The 26727-nt window shown below is 37.1% G+C and overlaps 1 protein-coding gene across 8 annotated transcripts in view; it reads left to right on the plus strand.

Moving 5' to 3' along the window:
• The window catches only part of MARK1 (microtubule affinity regulating kinase 1), a 61217-nt gene that overhangs the window by 4019 nt on the left and 30471 nt on the right, over window positions 1-26727 (plus strand). For all 8 annotated transcript variants that reach the window (XM_072856974.1, XM_072856979.1, XM_072856975.1 and 5 more), the window contains exons 2-3: window positions 18964-19167; window positions 19879-19932. In XM_072856974.1, coding sequence (XP_072713075.1) covers window positions 18964-19167; window positions 19879-19932 — 258 coding nt within the window. The remainder of the gene's footprint in view (window positions 1-18963; window positions 19168-19878; window positions 19933-26727) is intronic.

Consider the following 26727-nt stretch of genomic DNA (forward strand, 5'->3'; position numbering starts at 1 on the left):
AATGGTTTTCCTGAATTGAAGCAAAAGAAAAGAAATACAGTGGTAATATATTCTCTTAAATGTTTTTGGGGAGCTCTGTATAAGAAAAGACTTGTAGAGATTCAACAGTCAACTGTATACTACTTGCTTTAGTAAAACTAATAAAAATGAGAATGCTGTAGTTTGCTTTTTCTGCCATAAGGACCTCTTAGTCTGGCATAAGAATACTTTTTTTTTTTCCCCTATAGTAAGTGTAATTTAATCTTTTGAAGGTATTACTATTATTTGTGAAGGTATTACTATTTATTTTTGTTGTGGTGTCACCCAGCTAAGCTAAGTTTTAAGGTACTATTTTGCTTTGTACTTTTCAGACACATAAAAGTTGGTTAAATCTAATGCAGAGATCTTGCATGTTTACGGCGGGAGAAGGAACAAACAAGGCAGGAGTGCTGGATGATAACACTGGCCAGAGTCGAGGAGGAATGTGGGAATTGTGGTTTATCTTACCTAGCCAGTGCCATATGAGAATGATTAAGAGATGTCATGGCAGAGAGAGTTTTAAGGAAGGATAATACAGTGACCTATGATCATGTGATTTGCTTCATTATCATACAAATAATTATAATTTTGACACAAGCACACCCATTTGCAGGCTAGCGAGGGAAGGGTGATGTCTGGGATGCCAGCTAAAGTGGGTGTGGCTAAGGATGACTTTCTGATAGTGGAGGCAAGTAGACAGCTGCATTTTTAAAGAGAAAAAAAATTGAACAGGGCAAGAGGTAAGAGGATGGAATGGCGTGGTCACGTTGGGGTAATAATAATGATACCATGTTTAATTTCTTTCTGTTTTTTTTCTTTCTGTATTTGCTTTTGCACAATAAGAACACATGGTTTTGATTTGGACAGAGGGGGCGTGGGAGAAAGTATCTGACAAGAATTCTTTCGTTCAGTGCCTTAAGCAGAAGAATGGCCTAGTTTCCAAGCCTTATGGGTTCAAGAGTACAGCTGTATCTTTCTTATCCACAGGAGATGGGCTTTAGCATAGTGAATGCCTGTGCTTTTTCCTTGTGAGATTATTTTCCTTGATCAAAAATACACCGTTAGGTCGTATGTTTGTTTGAATGGTAAGACCAGTGTATGTTCTCCTCGTCTTATTTTGAAGGTTTGTGTTTTTTCTATGCAGACTTTTTGGGGGGAGAGTTTGGCTCAGGTCTTGAGCAAGCTCCTATGTTGTGGGGTAAAACACATTTAGCTAGAGCATTATGCACAAAGAGAGCAAGGTTCAATTTGTTATGAGTATGTTACCCAGTTTGAAGTTAACCTTCTGTGTGAATCAGAGAGTCATTGGACAGGTGATATAGATGTTTAGTTTCATTTTCCTTCTCTAAAGAGAAATATTTTGGAACAAATGAGTGAAAATGTAGCTTCATGCTTCGGTGTCCTTTCTAGGCATCATCAAAGAGTGTATAAAGTTCAGAAAGAGTTAATGTAGTTCGATTGTACTGCTTGTTTCATTTCATACTTCATAGGTAAACATAAAGTTAGGTTGGTTGTGGTTAGCATTCTGAAAACTGTACTTACATGGTCAGTGGAGTTAAATGCTAAACTAGAACAAGGAGATTATGTTCCATGGAGCCTTGTTATCGGTGGGGTCTCTACCATCATATTTTTCTGATCACGTGGACTTACTGTTTACATTAATATAGCTTTTTAATTTTCTAACTGTGCACTTGAAATGTTTTAATCGTCAGTAAAGGCAGGATTTTTTTTTTCCCCCATGGCACCCAATTATATTTGGAAAATAATGTTTCCACTATAAATGTGGTAAGTTTGTACCATCACAATTGCTGTTGTTTAGCAGAGGGAGCTCCTGCTAACTTCTAATTGATATCAATAGTTTAAACACATAAAAAGTAGTAATTTCATTTTTCTTTTAAGTGCAGATACAGTCATTTCTGTAAAATTATGTTCTCGATCAGCGATTTGTATTTGTACTTGCAGAGTTTTTATTCTTGTTCTCAAAATTTAGTATAGACCTAGCCTTAATATCTTACTGGTGTTTGAGAGAGAACTTTAAACGCTATTTTCCAGTAGTGCAGATTCATTGAGAAACTACTCTGTAAAAAGGAGAGATTATTTTACTGTTAATGTGGAGCTAGAAATCTATGGTCCAACTAAAGTCCTGAGACAGATTTCTTACAAATTGGCCTACTAACAACTTGGGAGTTTGAGCAAACTTTTCAAATGTTGTGGTATCGGAGAGAAAGCATTTTATTGCTTCTGTTTAGATATTATCTTTTAGTAGCTTCAACCTTTTTTTTTTTTAAATATATGTTTGTGCTCTGTGCTGCCCTTCAGGTTGAATATACTACTTGTAAGTTGCTACAGACAGTGACATGTTTCAAACTTAGCTCATTTGTGTTGTGGTCATGACACGATCTATTAATTTTTGTTGTTGTTGGAAACACAATGCTTGCTTTTTGTGGGGTTGTGGGGTTTTTTTTAATCTTTCTTGAATTTCAGAATCACCAAAAAAATTTTTTTTATGACTTCACAATTTTTTGGGGGGGGGTCTACATTCTTGAATGTTTACTCCCCTCTAAGTAGTGGTAAATTAAGAAGGAATGTTCTCAGTTTAATGTTTCTGAAAACAACTATGAAAGCAGGAAAGTTCCATCGAAACACTTGCATCGTTCAGTGTAATGAATATAATGCAACTGAATCCAAGTTTTAATAAGAAGCTCTTTCTCTACATCAACTACCAAGCCTGTTCAATCATTAACATTTTTCTACTTTTTTCACATTCTAAATTAACATTTTGTTTTGTGTGTGTTGTCTTTGCTCAGTGCAAAACTGAGCTTTAAATTGGGCCAGTTGTATTTCATCTAAGAAAGAAAATGTCTCCTTTTTTTGTTTTTCTGTGAATAACTTAGTAAAATAGTAAAATCAAAGGATTGCTGAGATCTCAAAGTCAGTTTAAGACTTCATAGCTGTATGTGATGATGCAGCTTAGACAGTTTTGGTGAGCATCCTAGCCAATCTTAGGTTAAAAATTCCAAGAGGATAAGATGGTCCTTGTTCTTAAGGCAGGTTTCCCAGTGCTTGTTTCATCTCATTTTTTCTGAGTAGTGACCAAACGCGCTATAGCTATCATGGTAAAATAGTTTGAGGCAGAAACATTGGGAAGTACTGTCTGTGCTTATCATAATCCTGCTTCTTTTTGAACTGAGATGTCAGTTGAAAAAAAAAGTTTGGTGGTTTGGGTTTGTGGGGTTTTTTTTTTTTCAGATGAGCATTTTGTCAGGGATTTCTTTATGTATGCTTTCAAAGAAAACACCAACTGACTCTGAAAGACATATGTTCACAGTTGTAGTAAGGTGTCTGCACAGTTAAATTCAGCTGGGCTACAATTAACCTTTAAAGCAATGAACTAGACGTGCTCACGGAGCAGTGCCACGGCTTAGGCTGTAATGATTGATCAATAGAGTGTATTTATGTGAAACCCAAAAGCACTGGTTTTCTGTGCATCTCTGTAGAATAGAAGATCATTATGTTATTCTGAAATTCTCCATCTTATCAGGACAGCTGATTGACAGTCACTTTACATCACTTAAATCATCCTGGAAAGCAGGCTCTCTTCTGCTGGAATGAATGCATTGTCTGTGTGTTTTCAAGTTCTTGTATTCTGTTGCTTGTTGTATATGGACCAGGAAAAAGTAATTTTCCTTCTTTTATCTTGCCATTCCTATGCTTGTGGGACACCTTAGGTGTAGGCTGTGGGTGTCCCAATGAGAAGTGGTCTGCACTCCACTTACTTGGTTAGCATTAACATGGCTAATGATCAAGGACTCCTGCTGAGCTGTTCAAGATTTAAGTTCTCAGTACCAATGACTCCTGGCCCTTTGTGTGCAAACTGTTTCAAGTTTGCAACATTTTATAAAAATGTAAGACATGTTATAGAAACCTACATTCATAATACAATAATACAAAGTGTTTTGAAAAAAAGGATTATTTTTCTTCACACTTGCATTCTTCAAAAGACTGGTAATATGTCAGAAGACTTTTGGTTACAATAAGCTTTACCCAGTTTCATTGTTTTAATTTCTAAGCTGTGTACAAAATCTAAAGAAGTATTTGGGGAAAAAAAATGAGCAGTAAAACATTGTTTACATTGTTCAGTAATTTTGAATGGCCAGTAAGTATAATAATGTGATATGTGTGTTCATAGTCCTAATGATTTCTTAGGTAAGGACTGATAAACATAGTTGAGTTACACTGAGGAGAGAATGAAAGACGTTCATGACTTCAGATCAGTGTCTGCTTTGTTCACCATGATCCTAATGGTCTGTTGGCAGCAAGTAGAATAATAATCCTGTTTTACGTTTAAACACATGGCCTGTAGAATTCACAAAAGTAGCAAAATAAGAGACGTTAAGAGCAGAGAATGATATCCAAACTTATGATATATTTTAATTGATTCAATATGAGGAACTTTGTCCAGTTGTGTTGCAGAACTATATTCTAAACATACACAATTGTGATATGGATAGCTTGAATAAGAAGACAGAACTTTATTTCACCTCTGATGAAAGCACTTGTGTAGTACATTGATGTTCGCATAGCTGAACATAGAGTTACTGGATAGCCCATGGCAGTCTTCTGCAAGAGCAGATATAATATTACTGGTGACAAAGTCTAATTGCTTTTGTATTATAAAGTAATAGTAGTGCATGATAACTTTTAAAATCTCAAGCAGAGACAAAATTAGGCAAGGTTGTTCAGGAGAAGTGATATCTTTCATTAGGCAGATATGGTTGGAGAAAATAGATTAGATTTGGATAGATTAGGCTCTAGCAGGGCTTGCTGTGAAGGCTCCTGCCCAAGGCTAACCTCGTGGTAAAGCCTGTAGTGCCTTTGCTCTGCCGTGCTTCTGTAGGAGGACCAACGCCTTACTCATGATGCAGTAAAGCACGCACCTTCTTGTAAGTGGAGGCACAGCCTTAGTCATTGCAATAGAGTGCTATTTTCAGCTCTCTTGGAAGCTTTCCTCTCGGCTTCCTTCTCTCCCCACTGTTAGTTTGTATCTTTTCCATCTTAACCCAATACTTAGGAAGAAAGTAAAAGAAAAATAAAGTGAAACATCTTTTACTTGTCTCCAAGCAGCCCCCTTTTTCAAAGGGGAAAAGGCCATTTATTTGTAATCTTAATGTTAAAGGTCATTATATAGACCATTTTTCTTATTTAATCCCTCAAATATTTGACCAATTTCATTTTAAATGTGGTGATAGTCTATAACCTGCTGTCACAGCGGCTGTATCCTTACGTACTTCCCAATATCCATCTTTCTGAGATTCCATTTACCCATGTTCATTAAGTTGCTGGCCATATAATACCTGTAATTTCCTATCTTATCACGTTCTTGCTCCTCCACCTTGTTTTTCCCCACATTTTGCTTACTAACGTGCTTTTGTGCTTGAGCTTGCGTACTTGTTGCCAACTTCCTTATGCTTCTCATTCTTTCTGGGACCTTTTCCAGTTTTGCTCATTTAATGATATAAGCAAAACCAATACAAAGCTTTACTAAAGCTACGTAAGTTGTAGCTCCTGTTTATCATTCAAGTAATATCCTTTTGTATGAATCCCAAGGAGCATTTTAGTATGGGAATAGTCTGAATTGTAAAGCTAAAGGGAGCGAAGAAATGGTTTGCTGTGGGTGGGTTGGGGGGAATTGTTTCTGGTTTGGGGGTTCTTCTTGAAATTATTAGCAAAAAGGATTGTTACAACTTTAAATACTCATCGGTTAGACTATATTTTCCTCACTCTGCATTTCCTTCCCTCCCCCCTCGTAAAGTTACTGTGCTTTCTTCTTTCAGGTAACAGAAGAGAGTAACCAAAGCTTTATAATAATTAGTTAGAAAGGACATACAATTTTGTAATGCCACTTGTAGAGAGAGATTTTCTTCGTAAACTCAGCAGGTACGTGAGGAATTTAATGTGTGAGAACTGCAGAGTTAGGGAAGCGAAGTGTAGGGCAGACTGCGGTACATGTAGCGGCAGTGTAAAGTACTTACTTGTGCTTAAACAGTAAATATCTGAAATTCCTTTTGAGAGTGCATGCTTGGCTTCAGTTGTATATAAGTGTCTTTCCAATTCTTAGATGTTTCTGTCATTACTTAAAATAAGCAGAGGCATAGCTCAAAAATTCAGAGAATCTCGCACATTAAGAAGAGTCTGATTTTCGCCGTGGAAATTACCTTAGCCTGTTAAATGCTACATTGAGCTCTTACAGAGGATATGGTTGTTTTCCACAAATGGATTACATGCGTAATGTATTTACTCTTATCTCTATTCCAGATAATATTATCGATTGAAGGTAATAGAATTCTTTAAAGCATTTGGGTTTTTATTTAGTAATTTTTTTTCCAACAGTAATCAGATTTTCTTCCCCCTGCAATTATTACAGTAAGGACTGTCTACCAGTGGTCAAAAAAAAAAAATATCAGGAAAATGTCATTACTTGGTGAAGGACTAAAATAGTATTTTATCCTTAAGAAAGGAATCAGAAGGAATAACTTCAGAAGGAATAACAATTGTAATAATTCAATACAATGAGACATGCACAGAAAATATTAATAATACTGTCTCTGAGTAGTCTTTACCAGGCATACCTATGTATAATAGCTTTTCAAATTTGCTTTTCTTAATTTGATATTAAATGAACAAGGCTGACTGCTTTTTAGAGTTCTTTCTTCCAGTGATGGACGTAAGATGCACATGAACAAAGAAAATTTATGAAAGTACTTCACAATGAAACTCTTGCTCCATCTACTGCATAGTCCAGAGAAATCTTATCTACAGAAAGTTGGTATGAGCAATGAGGGTCTATCTAATACAGATGCTGGAATTAGTCAATGGAAGACATAATAATTATTAGAAAATGTATGCCTACAGCAGTGCTCGTAGACAGGCTAAGGGAAGTCTAATCCCTCAACCTGTGCAAAGCAAAGTAGACTGATAAAATAAAAACTGCATTTAAAGGTCCTTTTTAAGAAAGCTGTTCTTGCTTAGCCAGTGATTGCAGAAGTATAGCACTCATCAAAATCAAATTTGATGTTTTTTAAATACTACAAGGTAAAATATTGATGATTATTGCTGTTGTTTTGTTTGGGTGACCTTTTGTAAAACTTTGTATTTTGGTATTGTGTACAAGCTTTTTCACCGTTACTCGTTAAATCCATTTCCTAGTGGTATGTAATATTTTGTTTAAATAGAATTATTTTCAAAGTGAGTGGTGTCAAGCCTTCTGCAGTAGCATAGAAGAGACAAACCGGATTCCTGTATCCATCCGTTTGTTTTCATTTCCTTCACATAATAATTACTAACCTGAAGAAGCTGAATTAAATATAGCACTTGACTATTAGACTAAAGGTATTATGATAAAGTGAAATATTAATGGTGCGTGAGCCATTTTCCTAATGCTGTCTTGATTTAATTGAAGGTATTTGTAAGACTAGCTCTGTGGGTGACAAACAAAAAAAAGAAAGCAAACTGGGAGACTGTCAAGTGTATTGGCAGGTAGTACAGTTGTTATATATTGGAGTTAAGTTTACCTCCAGATAATTTTTGAGAAAGAGTAGAAAGCTGTGTCTGATTTCAGGTCAGCTATTGGGTGGTTGGAAGGTGGTAGAAAATGAGTAGATGCTTTGTTGGTTGCTTGGTGAAATGAGATGGATATTTAATGCAATAGCTCTCATCCCCTGGGATTGGAAGGGTTCTAGTTAGTTTGGTAAATTAAGGAAAAAAATTACAGGTGGAGTTCCCAATGAGCCTGTGGTAATTCAGGGATTGCAACATTGCATAAGGGGATATGTGATCATCTCTCTACAGTGCTGTGGCTTTCCTCATCTCTAAAGAGGCAAGGAGCATCTTAGGACTGTGGGTGGGAGAGGGACCCTTGGCAGCCTGATGCTGGAAGAGAGAACATAACATCGCTGTGTGACCCATCCTAAGACTTGGAATAATTCAGTGATGTCCACTTGAAATCTGCATAAAGATGACTCTCCTCTTAGGTTTTGAGGACGGATTCCCAATTGCTGGTAGGGAGATTGATAGTTCCTGTCACCTGCTGGCATTGTCCTTGGGTTCCCATGACTTCTCTGCTTTCCTGACTTTCCCTTCCTTAAGAGTGAATCAAGTTAACTCCTGTTTTAATATGAGACAGCATCTGATTAGGTACGCCACCTCAATTGGTGTAAGACACGTTGCTCTAGTGTTATCCAAACTATTTCGGTGTCCAGCACAGGACAGAACCAAGAGTTGCCACTGCTAATGGTGAGCTGGAGGCCACCATTGCTGCTACTGGTTATTTGCTGTACCTCACCATCTAGATAAAGAAGTCTGGAAATGCCTGACTTCAGCAGCTTGCAGGCTGGGGTACTGTCTAAAGACCATAGCTGGGGATCTGGGGTTCCTTACCCACTGATTGTCAAGGACTGGAGAGAAAAAGTCATACTGGGTTTTTTTGTACTTTTTTTCTTACTGTTGGACTGGTGGCATGTTTTAATGACTCTATTCATTTTGAATACATATTGGTTTTTGTTCAACCCTTTAATAGTAGATTCTTTGGCTTGTATTCTTAAGCTTTATCCATATATATATATATGCACATTATTTCTTTCACATTTTCTTATCTTTTTATTTTAATGGGCTGGGTAAATCTAGCATCTATTGTTTTTAATGTTTTCTTTGCATCCTGTGATGTTTTTTCTCACTTCCTTTGCTGACTTATGTAACATGGACTATTTCATTTGTTATGTTAATTCTTTTTCTTGTGCTTGGCTTTTACATCTCAGCTATACTGACACATGATTTCTGTTTATGGTTGGAATTCGGAACATTGACAGATCTCCGCAGTATATGTGTGATTGTCAGTATTCATAATCTACTGTATTACTGTATCTGCCTGTTTAAAGCATATAAAGAAATATATTATTTTTTTCTAGCTGTATTACATACTTTGTAACATCTTTGAGGAATATTGCTGCTATTTGATTTTTTTCCTTTTTTTCAATTTAGCTTCCTATTTGCATATATTTCTAAAGTGTTAAATCGTGGTAGTTTGTGATCATAAATAATTGAAGCCCAAAGGTTAAAATAGGTGATTGCATGTGTTTAGAAACAAGGGCTCTGAGGAGATCGTAGTTTGAGCTCTGTGTAGAGCGCAGTCTTTGATCATAAGATATGAGCTGGTCCAAGGGGCATGCAGTGTTTGGACAGCTTAAAGTTAAGCATAAATCTGTGCAAGGTTGGGAATATATTTGCTAAGTTGAAATGTGTTGTACCATTATCCACATAAAGGTAAATAGTTACTACAGCCCAACTGAGGACATTTTATTTGATCTGTTAATTAACACTTACATGAAAAACAGGGCAGAGAACACTCAGCAGAAGACTGTCTTAATTTTGCTTTGTTTTTTTTCTTTGAGTTCACCATGTCCCACTACACCTGCTGGCTTGGATACATCGCCATAATCTTGCTCTATATATAAAACATGGTTTACGGTTTCAGAAGACCAACTAAGTTTAGTGGTGTCCTTATAACTTTATCTGCAGCTCCTACCGTTGGATCAGACTCTGCTAGACTGTTCTCAGTAGACAAGACCCTTATAACTGAATGGTGCTTGAGTGCAGGCTCATAGATAGCGTAGGACACTGCTACCAAAGGTGCTTCCTCCTCTTAGGAAGGCAGCTGGTTTTCCTGTGCCAAAATATGCATTACTCCTCAGAAAGTTAACCTCTGTATCAATGCTTATGAAAAAAATATGTCTGCAGAATGCTGAGTCTCATTAAATCCTGGCTTAAATATTAAAACTGCATCTCCTTGGCAGAGGGGGTCCAGTAGGCACTCTGCACTTAAGTCCTCTGAGGCAAGACTTGTTAATGACATCAGAAGGCCTTGGTGCAGAGAGATGGACCACAAAATATTATCAAGCCTTGAGTTGAAGAAACTAAGCTAGTATGCTCTAGTGCAAGAGGCCATGAAAGTGCTCTCTGGCTCAGGAAGGATTCCCTGCTCCTCCCCTGAAGGCTGCAGCTGCTGCAGAAGGACATGAAAATAGGCCCTATTAATCTGCTGTAGGTCCACGCAAATTTTTCCTCTTCTAATTCTCAACATAAACTGGTTGCCCAACTACTTTTAGATACATTTGTATTGTGTACTGTAGTACATGAAGGGAAACATTAAGATGAGTCTCTCTACCCTCTAAATTAGACTTTCAAGATCCCTAAAACGTATGTCTCAAAATAATATTGCAAAATCCTTCTTAATATTGGGTAACTTCATTTGAAACATAGCTTGACATGATCCTGAAACATCGCGGAGTCCTGCTTTGCCCTACAATTTCTTTTCTAGGACATGTGTGCATCAATTAGTATGTATTGCTATCAGGTTGGATATTTCAGTTGGTCATCTCTTCACTTTTTAGAAGCAGGCTTTACTTCAGAAAGTTAATAAGACCTTGAGGTAAAATAGTCTTCAAAATAAGATGGTGATCTGTCTTGATGGATTCATCACTGAATCTATTGGATGAATCCAGTAATGGGGATGTAAAGACTTTAGAAATGCTGTCCAGCTTGTTAAAGGAGTAACTTAATTTTCTCTTTTATGTAGCAGAAATGTTAAGGGTGCTTTGCCTATGCATGTCACTCCTAAAGGGTAGCTTCTTAAGCTCGCATTGTGTGCTCTTCTGGCTCACACAGCCAGTGCAGGTAAAAAACACAAATAAGCAAGTCTACTTATTTGTTTGTGGGGTTTTTTGTTTGTTTTTTCCCTCCCCCCCAGTTCTTCTGGTTTTCTACCTTGTTGTAGAATGGCAGTAAGTATCTACTAGCTAAAGTTTCACTACTGGTGTTGATTCACCTCTGGATTATTAAGAAAAAAGTGGTGTAATCAATTTTCTTTTCCATGTCGTTCCTGCCTTACAGTGTGGTTCCACGAGAGCTTAACATGGAGCTGCTGTGGCCCCATCTTCCCTGGGCTGGGTGTTCCCCTTTCTCCTTTGGCCTGTGCTGGTGCTTGACAAACTGTCTGGGGGTGCATGTGCTCAGGGAGAGAGTTGCTAGGTTTTGTCTGGCTTGGCTCCCTGTGTTGGCTCTCTATCCCACTGCACCAGTGGTAGTGCAGTTGTAAGTGGGTGCAGGCATGTAAGCAGTGTTGGATCGGCTTCAGCAGCCATCATGCCACAGGTGGAGTCTTCCAGAGTTGCTTTAGGTATGCAGTGGGCAAGGAAAAAATTCCTATTTCATAACCTTTGAGAGAAAGAATGAGTTGGGGTGCAGAGCCTGGTCCCAATTAGCTGCGTGTATGTTTTCCTTCTGGAGGAGAAACCTCAGCTGGTCCACAAGACTGGTTGTTTGGTCGTGAATATCAGAGACACTTAGCTCTGTAATCTGGTCGCTCTTTTGTGAGTAAACCTTGCCTCTTGCTGCCATTCTCCTCCTCTGGAGAAAAGCCTCAGGTTTCCAGATTGTAGTCTCCAGACTAGAAACGGCCCTTTCCCCTCAGTTTCGAAGTTCGATATTAAAGCATTTTCCATTTCTTGTAGTCCTGCAGACGCTTGAGAAGCTCCATGTGCTTGACATGATCCCGAACTGTAAGTTGTTTCATGGCTCTCTTCTCCTGCTTTTCATGAGGCCAGTTGAAAAATGACCTGGCTGCATCATTTGTAAGTGCAATAAAAACTCCTGCCAGTTTCCTTTGCCAGAAGTTTCGCTTTCTGGGTGTGTTCCTGTTCATGTTTGGTTGGTTCAGTTAACAATCAACATTAAGATTTTGTTTTCTTTTTGTTTTACTGAGCGTTTTTGAGCAAACTGAATGCCGTGGCATTCAGCAGCAGTGCCCTGTAGCTGCCTGCATCTCTGGGTGCTGGCAAGATGTCTTGGGTGAGCTGGGAATGCTCACTGGGAGCTCTGTGCTGGCAGGTTTGAAGATCTCATGAAATAAGTCAAAAAAGACTGGTGAGATTAAACTGATCACCTCCTGAGGAAAGAGCAATGGCTGGCAAGAAATGTTGAAAGAACTCTCTCTGTGTGAAGGACAGTGTTTAAGTGTGCCTGGGAGGCTGCAGCAGGAATAGCCTTTCTCCTTCCTTCCCCCTCCCATAAGTGCTTTTATTCAAAAACACCGGTTCATGTTAGGTTTCATGGGTGAGGGACATCAACATTTTATTTTGACAAGATAGGAAATGTCTTATTCTTTTGCTTGGCAGGGCTGACTGTAGCTTCTAGTACTATACCAAATGATGAATAAAAATGAGTAAACGTTAGAGGATTTTAGGAAAAACTGTTTTGGTTTTCTTTTTTTTTTCCCTCCCCTTGGTTCCACCTGTGGTTTACTGCAGCAGCTTTTAGCTGGCTTGTCTCAATTTTCAGTGGGGCTACGGGGAGGGTTCAGTTTTGTCGTAGCAATTAATGGAGATGATGTGAGCTGACTGTCCTGAATTAGCCCTGGAAAATCTTGTTTGTGTTTGGGATGAGTCAGGAAGGAAAGTGCCAGGTTGAAATAACTGTGCCAATTCCAAGTGAAATGGAACAAAGGCAGGAAGGTCCTGTTCTTCTGCACCTGCATGCCTGGCTGGGCTGAGGGCTTCAGGCCCAGGGAGAGGAGGAAGCATGTTAGCTGAGTTCAGGTTACAAGACCTAATTTAATGCTATGAAGGTGTTTTGTTTTTCTGAAATGTTTTGGCTGACTTCTCAGGGGAGGACTGGTGCATTATTATTTTTCTTTATCCTTACATAAAAAGTATCTGTGATTCCATGTGATAATGAACCCCACCCTTACATATGACATTACTGTTGTGTTTAAAAAAAAAAATAACTGGGAGCAAGCTTACTATAACGTGGACAGGATTATGACAGGTTAGTGTCACCGTATGAAAATTACAAGTATTCTGAAGAACCTTGTGTATAAACTTGAAACCCTTCAGTTAGCTGTGTATGGTGCTGCACTGGTGGATGGTGCGCTGTTTTCTATCCTAGATGGCTTCAAGTACGGAGTTGTAAACATTGCATCCTGTGTAGTTTGTGATTAGAAAAAGAGTTCTGTCTCAAAGTTGGCAAACTCATTTCTGATATGTCTCACAAAGCGATGTTGAGCACTTAAAAACAAACAAACAAACAAAACCAAACCAAACAAAAAAAACCCCACCAAAACTTCCAAGGGGCTTAGATACCATAGTAACAAGCACAGAATAATATTTACTCAATGCTCAGCATAAGTTTACTTATCACCAGCATATATGTATGCTTTTAGAAAGGAATGTTTATTGTGTAATGACATTAAGGGATTGTACTTCACCTTGCAATAGAAATGTTTTACTATTAGCTTTGAAGTTGTTTTTTTGAAATACAGAATATTACAATTGGGAAGAAAAGGAAAGAGATACTAAACAGAATAACTTCCCTTACTCTTTTTTTGTATCTCACTTGATGCTATATATTGAACTCCATGCTTATAGTTTGGATTTTTTTAGAAAAGTTTTATATAAAAATGCTTTTCAGAGTTACAGCATCAGTTAATGAAGTGTTTCCATATGCTTGACTTTATTCAAAAACATTGTTTCTTATTGCTGATAGCTTCAAGCTCTTTCAAAAGTTCATGCCTGGAATTCCTACATATTATGTACATCTGATATAAACAGAAAGATGCACATGCTTGTGTTTGATTATTTTCTCTGTGCACTTCTGGCAAGCCTATGTGAGCAGACTCAGGGTATGGGTAGAAGTTAAGGACAAACTTTGCACAGTTTTGTCCGATTCTCTCTTGTCTCTGCCATGCATTGACCTTGGTACCCGATTTAAAATCTGTATATACTTTTTCCCTCACTCTGTGTGTGTTTGTTTCTTGGGTTTTTCTGAGCCGAGTCCTGTTCAGTGGAGTAGGTGACTGCTTTAGTTTGGTTTTTTTATTAACAAAGTTTCTATCATGCATTCCCAATCTAGCATACATTTAATTGCTGATAAGAAATTATGAAAAGAATCATGTGTGCATACACACACATTCAGTCTTTTTAATTGTTCCCTCGAAGGCACTTTCTTACATGTTTGAGAGGTATGAAAAATTAGAGTAGATAGTGCTATATTAATGTTTTGATTGAGATCAGAGGTGCTTTAGTAATTGTAGCAAGATGTGACGGGTGCATGTGGAAATAATAAGCTGTGGTTTTGTGCAAATGTGAGGTTTACCTGTAAGAGGAGTGAATCCCCTTCTTCTGGCACTAGCTGATGGATCAGGTCCTATCATCTCATGCAGTTCAGAGTTGCACCATGCTTCACACCTGTAAACCTGGGCCTCTGAATACTCTTGATATGTGATGTGGGAGCTGATCTGAACATCTCTGTTGGTTTCTACATTGAGGCTTACCACGATCTTTCAAAAAATTGCGCTCTTCTCATTTGGTTTGTTTGTTACTTCAGCAAAAGAAAAAGACTTGCTTGAGGTGGTTTGCTAGCAGCTCCTAGGTCCTAAAGGAATAGTTACAGACAGCAAGCAGTTAAAACACGAAAGCAGCTGGATGTCCAGGACATTACTTTTCATCTTTCTCCCCTTTCCTTCCCCTGTATTCTGAATCAAAGCTGTTGCAGATCAGAGCTGCTTAGAAGATGGTTTTCTAAACCCTTCAGACTCCCTCTGGCTAGCTATTTTGATTACCTTGCAAAATATGACAGCTGTTACAAATGCTCATGTGTATGGCACATGCTTGAAAATGCTTGGAGTTACGTATATAAAAATTGGCTGCAAGAAACTTAAGTTCAGAACAGGAGATAATATTGAGAGAGGAAATGTGGTGCTAGAAAAGGCACATCGTCATGTGTGTATACTTTGCTTCCATGGGCTGACTGTACCGAGGAATTTGTCTTGCAGTAATTCAAGAAGGGGAAAATTTAGGACTAAGACGTTTGCTTAATCAAGTGAGGTGTATTTGTAGGCAGATCAATGTGTGGAAGTTATCCTGTTACTCAGAAGGACTATAGAGGCCTTCAGTGTTGTTTGGTTGAAAAAGACTGTGGTTTGGTGGCCAGAACAGTTTTGGGGACTTTTTAAGACTAAGCTGTAAGAGCAGTTAATATATGTGATGATGTAAGTTTAATTACAGTGTATAAGCCATGAGAATGCAACCCCAGTGGCTAGCTAAGTGGCTAGAGGATGCTGAATGAGTAGTGGAGCTTACACTTTGTATCTGCTTGGTGGGGTTAGTTCTTCTGCACTTTCTCAAAGATAATGTGTCTGGGCATTGTGTCGTCTTGCTTTTGCAAAGCTGCCTTGAGTAAACAAGGAAAACGATAGCTTTGTGTCTTGGGGAACCAATGGGTCAGGTTAACTCTTGTGATTTTAGTGCCATTGACCTTCTGTAATAATTCTAATGGAATGTGTCAGAAACAAACCTAGTTAGGAGTAATACATGTTAATTGAGCTCTCTTCAGTCGCAATCTAAAATTGAATACTAGAATTACTTTTCTGAGATTTCTGAAAAGGTGGTGGGTTTTGTTTTGTATGGGGTTTTTGTGGGTTTAGTTTTTGTTTTTGTTGTGTGGTTTGTTTTTTTTTTAAGACTTGACTAATATGCAAAATACCTAAATGGCTGCTTTAATATACTGTTTCAGCTCTAAACTTTTGTTACTGCTGCAACTTTTTTGTTTATAATTGCATTTTGTTTTAAGAAATATCTAATTTTATGTGCTGATTTCTAGACATTTTATTTAACACTGACATAAACAGAACATACAGGGCATCATGTTTATAATTTATTAGTAACGCAGTGTTTCCCACTACATTATTTTTATATTTATATTTAATTTATATATATATATATATATATATATAAAAAGATATATTATCAAGGTATCTAGAGAAATATCAGAATCCCTAATTAAAATCCTGTGTAGGAAATGCAGGTTGTTAGCTGGAATTTTTAGATGGCAGTGAACTTCAAGGAGAATGTTGGTTTTCACAGCCCCCTTGTTTCCAGCACCCTGAAAAATTTCTCAGAACTTAGAGATTGTTCTTCTGAAATGGCATTTTTAAATAGCCACATAGTAGCTGATGCATAATGAATGAATGTATTGTAATGGACCAGAAAGATCTTAAAACTGCATAGCCTATCTTTCTAGACAGGGTGGATTTTGCATGCTTCTGTGGAATTCAGCTTTAGCATTGTTTGGAAATAATCCCTGAGATACCATTATTTGACCTAACTTGATTTTTTTTTTTTTAACATCTTAACCTTGTTATGTTTCAATTTTGTTGAATACTGGTTTCTAGAAGTTGATGAGTTTCTAGTTTAAATTGCTCTGTACTTTCCAACAATAGCAAGCTGTTTATGTGCAAAAGAAAGGCCTATTGCAAGACTTAAGAAGAATAATGTGAATTTTATTCAGTGCTGTTGAAATTCAGAAATTATATTTTTTTATATATATATATGTGGCTCACAAACTAAGAAACTTGACCTTGTTCATGCATGTTTTCTGTCATCCTTGGGCATAGCTGGGGAGAAGCATTGACTCTGAAGATAATCTAGGAGGGAATAATTAAGAAACTATCTGGAGGGGCTTCATTTTTCTGTCACAAAAAGACTAAAATCCAGAATCGTCATGACCATGAACCTTGTTGCTTTTTTTTTTCCCTCTTCAGATTTGGTTCTGCGTTATATTGTTATTATGATTAAATAACTGATTTCCCTGTTAAATCTGCATTAAAATTATCTATCCTGTGAAGCTGTCTGTCACTTTGCTTATGGCATTGGTTTGGCTTGCCTATCCAACTGCTTATCTAATAGATCCCTTCAAGTACCAACTGGAAGTAGCTATGAAGTGTATGAAATTGGCAATTGATAATAGGGTTGCTAATGCTTCTGGTAGGCATTGTATTTCAAATAGTGAAGATCTAATTGTGTGCATAAATAGGCTCAAAGACTTTAAAAACTTGCTTGTGTAGCATAGTGCTGTAGCTCTGGACAGGGTGCTAGGTACAGCCAGAATATTAATTATTAGCACCATACAAATACTGATCTTGCAGGGTGTTTTCTTAGGTGAGACTTCTATTTGGGCTTTGTTTTATTGCATGTAGGACTAGTGTCTGATGCTGAAGGAATGTTTCAAAGCCTCTTTGCCTGGACCTGTCCTTCTGATCCTCTCTTTCCAAGTCCACAGACAGTATTTTAATTATGTCCTTTAAAGGATAAATACTATTGCTAGCATGTTATTTCATGGTTGATCAAATTTGTCTGATATACAGAATCTAAACATGCCTGGCTTGCTTGGTTCTGCAGTAATTTGGAAAACAGCTTAGCAGTGGGGGTATAGTAGTATTTCACAGAGAGACTCAGTTAATGAAAAGACAAACAGAAAATTATATTTAGGACTGTTCTCCTGGCCATAGTGAATAATTAATAATGCTGGAGGTGATGTAAGCAGAGTTGTGCTACATTTGGGAAGAACATTCTGGTTGTGGTATACTCCTTGTTTTTTCCGGTTGTGTTGCAGCTGTTTGCTAGTTTTCCCAATTCTACTGGTGCTTATGTCCTGAAATAGCTCCACTCGGCTCAGTGGGACTATCTGTAAGACTGGGTGTTTACAGGAGGGGATTGACTTCAGTCTATAATAAATGCACACTGAAGTTGGAAGCACTGCTTTTAAATTCCGTTTTGTATAAGAAAATAATTACTTGCATAAGGAATGATAGGTGAGATCAGCATAGACCAATGTTAGGCTAGGTATTGGGAGAAAGAGTGAAACCTCCCACTGCCTTCTGACTCTTTCAGCTTAAGGTCAAAGTTCTAGAAACCTTTGGTCTGTAAAGAAACAGGCTCAGTTGGTGCTCTGTACAAAGATATTGAGATAACCACTTTTTAATTGAAGCAGTGAATAATGGGAAAATGTTAAGGTGTCTTGAGTTTTGTTGGCACTTTATGCTTAACAGAAACTGAGCTTGGAGTAAGCATGCCTTTCTGTTACAAAATCTGAAAACTGGTCTGAGAAGACACAGTTTCTATCTACAGTATTTGCCTGCCTTAAAATCTGTAACTTAAAAGATTAGAGGCTAAATTTTACCTGTTAAGCATTTGTACCCATCTGCCACTAATGTTAGAAAGCGTCTGAAATACTGAAACACTTAGCAGCCCTTTGACATCTTCTGTTATTTTGGTTTCTCCTTGGAACATTTCCAAGCCCCATCTGTATCTTGCCCCTTACATACTTGGAAGTTAAAGAGTACAGAAGCACTGCAGATTTCAATGACTAACATTTAATGTGGGATGATGTGTTGGCATGCATTAAAAATAACATCCTTTTAGTTCTTCAGACTTTTTGAGATTTAAAATATATTTGAGATATCATGGAGTTTTCTTTTTAAGAATAGGTTATTATTTTTAAATACAGATGTAGATTGTTCATTACTAGAATGAGAACTTCTGTGACTTACGAAAAGATGCAAGCATGTTTGGGGAACAAAACTTACTTTAAAAAATACTTTTCTCATAATGTTACTTGAGATGAAGAAAGTTAAGAAAAAAATAGAGTGAAACCTTGTTCCCAAATATACCAAAATACAAATATTTTCTGTACTATGTATTTTTAAAGGACTAAATTTGGTTATGATTAGACAAGTTTATTTGCAACATGGTGGTGTAGTGTGTAGTTTGTCATAGTTTCATATTAAAAAAAAGTCTGTAATGGTTTGTTGATTACTGCCTAGGTGTCTCTAGTTTTGGAGCTGGTAAAATCTTTCTGCAGACTTTTTTCTTGAGACATGCATCAAACTCTGCCCAAAGACAGCATGTTCTGCTTATGCTACCATGCGAAGTTATCAGCAATACTTGTAAAAGTAAATAAATGACTCCCCTCTACACCTTTTTATGCTTTTAGTCTATTCTGCTGCAACTGTCTAAAATCCAAGTAGCTAAATTCCCAACTGTTTTATCTGCCTTCCAGCATACCTCTGTGGATGGATACACTGAACCACATGTCCAGCCTATCAAGTCAAGTAGCAGACAAAACATCCCCCGATGTAGAAACTCCATTACATCTACCAACGAAGAGCATCCTCACATTGGAAATTATCGCTTACTGAAAACAATAGGAAAAGGAAATTTTGCCAAAGTGAAACTGGCAAGGCATGTGCTTACTGGAAGAGAGGTAAGCCTTTAAAAAAAAAAAAAAAAAAAGGCTGACTGTGTTTTATATTCTCTGGCTGTCTTTATAATAAGTATTTCTGCTATTCTTTTACCTTTCTCTTCTGAATAGAAAAAGCGCATCTTTTGTCATCATAAAGGAAGATGCAAAGAGGCTGTTTCAGGATATAAGAAAAGTTACCTGAGGTGCCCGAGTTTTCTCCCTCTAACCACTCACCCCTTTTTTAAAATGTAACTTCTTGGTGAAGAGATCAAAAAGTTTGTTGCACATCAAGGGGTATTTTGGGGCTGGGAGGGGGTCCATTCATCCCCAAGCATTTCCAAAACTGAAGAGTAATCTATTGATAGATAGATTTCATTGATATTTATAATCTAGATAGATAGAGAGATAGATCCTTGATATTGAAATCTATTGATAGATAGATCTTGTGTTTGGAGAGCCTGGTTTTGCAGTGGACAGGATAACACTGTTCTGTCCAAACACTGACAGAAGTATAAAACTGATTCCTTGGTGGTACCATCTGGTGGCAAAGTTCTGAGCTCCTGCTGGTAGATCCTAATAGGTGAGAAATTTTGCTTGATGAAATGCATAAAAGCAGACGTATATGCATGTCTTACAGACACATCTATGCTTTTGCTCACAGAGGTGCGATTATATTTTTGTTCAAACATTTTTCTGAGTTTAATAATCCATGGTTATTTGTTTGTTCCCAAGGTTGCTGTGAAAATAATAGATAAAACCCAGCTAAATCCTACTAGTCTGCAAAAGGTAAGAATATAACATAACATCTGAAATTCTGTAAACAGTTGAACTGTGATCTTTTATTTAGTTGACAAAAATATTTGGTCCCTTTATCTTGCTAAACAAATATCTCTGTGTATGTATGACCTTGGGAGACAGTGGTATCCTACTGTCTTTGCTATAATGTGCACGTGCCATTTGTCTGAGTGCAGTTACTCTATGTGGCTTCTATCTAAGCATTGTTTCTTTGCTCTTCCTTCCTCCTCCAGCTTTTCCCATTACTGACAATAAAATTTGTATCTAATTAGGTACATAAGTAGTTTGTCTATATACTAAATCAAGGTGTAATGCTGTAAAGGATAGTATTTTTCTTGGATTTTTCTTTAATGTAGTAACTGGTTTTTGTGGACTTACAAGAGTGCCAATTTTTATGGCTTTAATTTTTATTTTTTACCTTTGTTTTTATATTCTGTCAACTTCAATAAAATGTTTCTTAAACTCAAGTGACCTTTGGCAATGACTTTTTGTGTATAGAATTGGCAAAATGACTGAACATAATTAGAACGTTCTTGTTTGTTTGTGCCTGTAGATAAAAATTTAGAAGTCCTTCATAACCATTGTGATAAGTGTTTTAACAAAACCCTGGGGTTTTTGTTTGGTTTGGGGTTTTTTACTATTTAACTACGCATATGTTTGGTTTTGGCTGAAGCACAGAAATGTTGTATTGTCCAATGGAGGCTGCCCATTATAAAAATTCGGAATATGTTTTGTTTACAAGTACTAGACTGCTGCTGTCTGTAGCTATAGAATGAGAGAAAAAGGCTAGGGCTTATTGCTGTTTTTTATTTCGGGCTGCTGTTACATTTATTTTATTGTGTAACTTTGGTTATGGGGAGTTATAAACAACTTTGCTCTAATTTCTTTTTTCTTTGATTTCTTTTAATTCTTTGATTTATTTGCTTTACTTTCTCTTCTGTAGTATTTTTGTTTGAGTATGGGTTCTTCAGGATTTTTTTTTTTAATTCAACCTGCTGTGCAGAATCCATGCAAAAGCTTCGCTATGCTTAAGTCCTATATCCTATATTCAGCAAATCTCTTTGCTAATGTTTGAGCTAGTGAAGAGGGACCCACATAGGCAGTACGTGACAGAGCATATTGGGGAAATCCTGTGCTGCTCATGTAGCTTGTTTCCTACCTAGCTTGGTATTTACACTTGGAGAGCTAGGTGAGTTGGTCTCATTGAGCAATGAGAGGGTAAAAAACATTAAAACTTTCTGGGAAACTAAGCATGAGAAACTTACTTCTGGGATAATTGCTTTAATGATAAATAAGTTGTTTCACACACAAATATTCAATAGTTGGTTAAAAAAATCATTCCAAGTATAAATGAAATTTTTATAGCCTACACAAGATGCTGTCGCACTGCACAAGTAGTACACAAAATATTCATATAATAGGACATTGCTGCTGTTACTTGTTTTTTGAGTGGGAAGCTCATAACAAGAGAAACATTTTTAGATACAGTTAGAAGCAGTTTATAGCAGAAGTAAAGACTGAAGTTAGATTTAGTGATTTAACCACAATTGCATTTTTCTTCAATAACTTCTAGAAATATTTATCCCATGCATCTTCTGTTTATACTGGAAAGTGTGATAATTTGTTGGTATAAAGTTTTCCTTCTAACATCTTGATTGTAATTTGGGAGGGGCGGGGCGATCTTTGTTTTGAAGCTCTCAGTCTTCAGCTTCCTACAGTTTTCTGAGAATTTTGAGTGAAACTGAATATTGATTCCCTGAAAGCTTTAAGTAAGCTTAAGCACAGGTTTTGCACAGACACTCAAGCGACTGTAGCTTTTTTAAAGCAAATAAGGGTGGGAGGGTAGTTCATCAGCATGCTTAGAATTATTTCTGTTAGTATTTTGATATGTCATTTGTATGTTGTAAATTTTTTTCTAAATCTTGTTCTATGAAATCTCCATGTTTCACAGTCATCTTTATTTTCCTTTCTGCACTGAACTCTATATAAGAGTTTGTGATTCTTTATGTACTGTATAGTGTGACTGCAATGTGAATTTTTATAATTTTATCATCAGGGTTGTACTGTATGGTTGTACTGTAGGACTGTTAAGTAGTCAATTTTTCTTCAAGAGGTAATGTTGGGAAAGGGAAGCGGTGCTAGTAGTACTGTTTCAATAGGAACAGACACTTTTCTAATTAATGTTTGTAGAGAAATACTGTAGTAAGTTTCTGCAACAAAAATACCACTCCTGAGTTTGAACCCATCTAAATTAGCATAGTCGAGAGGACAGTCTCTAGAACTTCAAAGCTGGTAGATTGTATGCAGATCAGCAAAACATTAGGCCTTCAATCATTTTTGACAACACGTTATTAATCAAATAAGACAAATACATAGTGATCTTTGGTCTTGTGAATGAGCCTGTGCCTTTCCTTTTTCACTAAGTATAATATAAAGGATACCAAGTGCAAGTAGGTTTTGCTTTAGTATTTGCTACTGACCTAATTTGAGTAAAATGAATTGAGGCATCATAGCTTCTCACTGCTCTGGTTTGTAAACAGAAATATTTGAGCACAGACTTCTGTTGCTGGAAGTGTCATACAAGCTGGGTCTGTAGTTAGTCATGGGTATGAAAGCAGAGAAAGTGTTTAGTTTGTTCTTTGCCACTCTCTGATGTTATTTATGCCATATGGTACGGACAGGGTACTCTGCAGGCATAGTTATTTTAACTTAAACCAGGAGAGATGACAGAAGTAAGCTGACCTTGTGAGTTTTTTTTAATTTTGCATCCTTGTGCATGCAGTGTGGTAGTCTTAAGTTTTATAATATACTTTTTGCTTCAGGACTTCTACCTCTTTAAATAGATAAACAATGTTAACTTAAGGGTACTGCCTTTTATTTTGTTTTCAGTTTGTTCAATATGTGGTTCCCATCTTATTCAGTGAGCACCTGTTTAGAAGACAGAGTTGGCTTTTTTGTGAACTTGCTGTCTTGATAGTAACATATTGTACTGACTTAGCTTTTTCCACTGTCATGATTGTAGTTTGTTCCCAAATGTAAGTATTTGGGTTTCATCATAACTAGAATTTATATCAAAATAGCTGTTCTATTTTCTGCATGTCTGCTACATTGAAAGTGTTGTCTTGTACTGGCTTCGCTAGGGATGTTTCTGAAATAGCATTCTGTTGCTCTTCTGCAAACTGCTAGTGGAGCAGAAGGTGCTTTTTTTTCTTAATAGGTTTGATTAGCAAGTGGCATTTCAGATTTTCCCTTTTTAGGGGTCAGCGGGCTTCTTTTTATTCTTTAAACATATCTAAAGCCTCAAACTTGGTTCTTTCTGTTGTTAGGAAAAGCAGAACAGAAGTAAAGAAGTAGTAGAAGATTTGGAAGAATTTCAGTACGTTAGCTATTGAAAGCTACGCTTTTTTGCAACATCCCTTCTCAGTAATGATTTAGAAACTAGAGGAGCATTCAAGCATGTCTTTCAAAGCAAGAAAAAGCCTTGTTTAACTGAAGATTTTTGGTTTGATTGTAGTGACTTAAAATAGTAAATCTTAAACGTAGATGTCAACCTGACAGCAAGTAGAAGCGTTAGCAATGATGTGACAGAAGACTTTCTGCAGTCTGTGCCCTAAAAAATGAAACTGGAAAAGCAGGAATCAAATTTTCAAGCCTTGTGCCTTTTCCATAGGTACAAGTTCTACGAATTGAGTATGGTGCTGGCTGTCCTCTACTGTAAGTGAAGCTATTGAGGCTACAACCAGTTTGCAACAAGGAGATGCTTGTTCAAGAGCTTTTTTGAATGGCAGCACTTCGTTAAGAATGAAGAGTGGTCCTATAAATGTGTGGTGGGGTGGGAGGAGAGGAGTCAGGGAGCCCTTACACCTTCTGAGAGAGCAATACACTGCTGCTCAAGAAAATAGAGATGTGCATGAATTCTGAAAGTGCTATTTTTTAATCAGTAAAATAGATCATTATATAATCCTGCAGCTCGCCTTGTCATGAAAGGAGAATTAATCTCTCTGTTCTGTCCAGATTTCTATAAAATTAACAAACTTGGCTTTGTAGGAATGTTGCTTTAATACATCTCTTCCTTTGCATATAGAGGTGTCCTGGGTGTTATTGAGGGGTGTCGTGGCTATTGTTTAAATGTATCTATTTGTAAATACATAGGTATTGACATAAGTAGTGTTAATGCCCAGCATACTTCTGCAAGGGGAAAGGAGGGGGAGGGGGGACTTATCCCAAAGTAGTGCTCCATGGAATGCAGAGTTGAAATGTAAAATAATGTACCCTAATACTTGAACGCTGTTAATGCTTTTTTTTTTTTTGATTCAAGTCTTATCCATTGTGCAGAGATTTTCTAGATTGTTCCTCTCTTGTGGGAGAAAATTGGAGGAGTGAATGTTGGCATTTTCTTAATTTGTATAAACATGCATTTATACTGGACCAAGTAAAATCCTGAATTTACACCAGGACTCCAGAGAACAGTTCATCTGCCCAACTTCCATCCCCAATCCCCCTCTGCTGTTTTGAACATCTGTATTGAAATAAGGTTCCCTGCTCTTTCTCCCCACTCCACATTTGAGAGACCCGTACACATCGCCTTGGACTGGGTGGGCCAGAAACTACACAAGGTGTAGTATGTCTGTGTTTGTGGTCTCTACACAGTACTGTTCCATTATTTCAGTTCTTTCAGCCTTTCAAACAATTTCTTTCTTCCAGCCTGGGTTAGAAGGTATCTGTCACACCAAGCAGCTTTAGCAAAGCTGCTTGACTTAGTTACGTAGCAGTATTATGGAATACGTAAGTTACATCTGCCTAATTTGTAAGATGCCTATACCTGAGTTACTTCAGAAAAAGGTCTGAAAATGTCGGTTTCCAGGTAAACAACTGCCGAAAACTTGTCAAAAGCTGGTAACAACTGCAAAACACGAACTCTCAGAGGACCATGGATCGCCCCATGAAGGCAGCAACATTGTGTTTCGGTAGTGGGTAGGCAGTCGGGAGAGGAGTTTTGTAGGGAGTACAACCACTTAGGGTTTTTTAATCTTTTCTCAGAGCAAGCCATTTAGTCAGCAGATACCTGCAGGTAGATTCCAAGATTTCAACTATTCTTTCAATTCTTACTCTGCTGATTTCTCTTTCCCTGCTCTCATACATTTGTAGGAAGGCTGACATCATCCTGTCTGTAAAATAAAATAGCCAGTTCCCATGCAGCTTATGCTTGACATGACTTGTGTGGATGAGCATCACCTAACATAACTGTGGCTGCTTCAGCCTTGTCCAGTTCTTGTTCTAAGCTTGCAAATGTGTTTCAATCAACATTAAAAGTGCCTTTGAGTCAAAATCCTCAAACAAACAAGAGGACCACCTCAGAGCCACTAACCAGCAAGAAAATACCCAGATTCACCTTGTGACTTTGAGTTTGTTTAGAATTTGCCTTAAAATAGCTGCTTTCTCTCAAAAGGTTGAGACTTAACTACTTCCTCTTGAGATACTCATGGTGACTACTAGGACTGTGTACCTGCTGTTGTATCAGAACATATGCTTCAGTTTTCTGAAAAAAATGTCTGTTCAACAGGATATATAATACAAGGTGTTGCAAAAAATTTTATTGGTGTTTGTATGGAATAAACCTAAGCCCATACTTTGGATCTTGGTGATGTCTTCTATTCAGAACCAGAGCAAGTAAATGTTTCTTTCATAGAACAAAGTATCTGCATCAGGCTAGAGGTCAGTAATGTTGTCTTGAGGAAAATAGACTTTTATGTCCCATTTCCTGATAGGCTTTTTCCTTTATGGAAGAAAGAATTACATATTATGTGGAACAAAACTTCATGTCACTGTGAAATCATTTGAATCTTAACCCAGTTAGTAAACTTCCAAATCCTGTGAGAATATTGAATAGAATAATGCACTTTTTTTTTGCAATTACTGTGTGCTTCACATTACATGTAAAATTGTGTTTCTTAATGATCTTTTTTCTAGATTTGAAATTGTTTTATTTATAGAAGTCTAATATTTTAATCCTGCTTATGAAGACATGCGTTCATTGCTGTAACTTTTATACTAGCATTAATACTGTTAAGTTGTGAGATATCTTTCCAGTCTTCTGGCAGGAATTGCAGTTTTTCACTTACCTGCTTAGAAGCTCTTCTGAAGCTGTACCATCTATTGGTTTAGATTTGTTAGCTTCTGACTGATATTCATTTAGCTGAGAAACTTCTTCTTGTGCAACAAATTAAAATACTTAGAAAAACAAAAAAAGGCACAAAGAACAGCCTGGTATGATGGTTTTTTTCATGGTAATAACAGGCTTTATGAGGAAACAAGAATATTTGCTGAAGTTAATTCTAATGCATAGTATTACATACCCATGTGTTACATTTTGAACACAAGCAAACTGCATCATACTGTTCATGTTTTCTCAGAGAAATGCTTTTGTAGTCTTTGCTTCCTTCTGAAATTGTTTTAATGGCAATTATAAGGCAAGTGGATAGTAACTAGCCTGAAATACTTAAATAATACAAATATAGAACTGCAATAATGTTACTTGATCAAAAGCTGAATTTCAAAAAGATGTTGCTCTGTAGTCTTAACTTGTAGAATAAATGCTGAATTTCAGAAATGTTATGACTAAGTTGCACAAATAGAGTAAAAAAAAAAATTCAGTGGTGTCTAAGCAAAAGAATTTTAATTTCTCTTAACTTGTAGCCTCAGGCATAATAAAATAGAAACTAAAGTGCTACTCTTTGAGGAGGTGTTCAGTCTCTGGCTTGCATCATTGTACCCTTTTGCAAAGAG

The sequence above is a fragment of the Ciconia boyciana genome, chromosome 3 (genome assembly GCF_034638445.1).
Source record: "Ciconia boyciana chromosome 3, ASM3463844v1, whole genome shotgun sequence".
Classification (NCBI taxonomy): Eukaryota; Metazoa; Chordata; class Aves; order Ciconiiformes; family Ciconiidae; genus Ciconia; species Ciconia boyciana.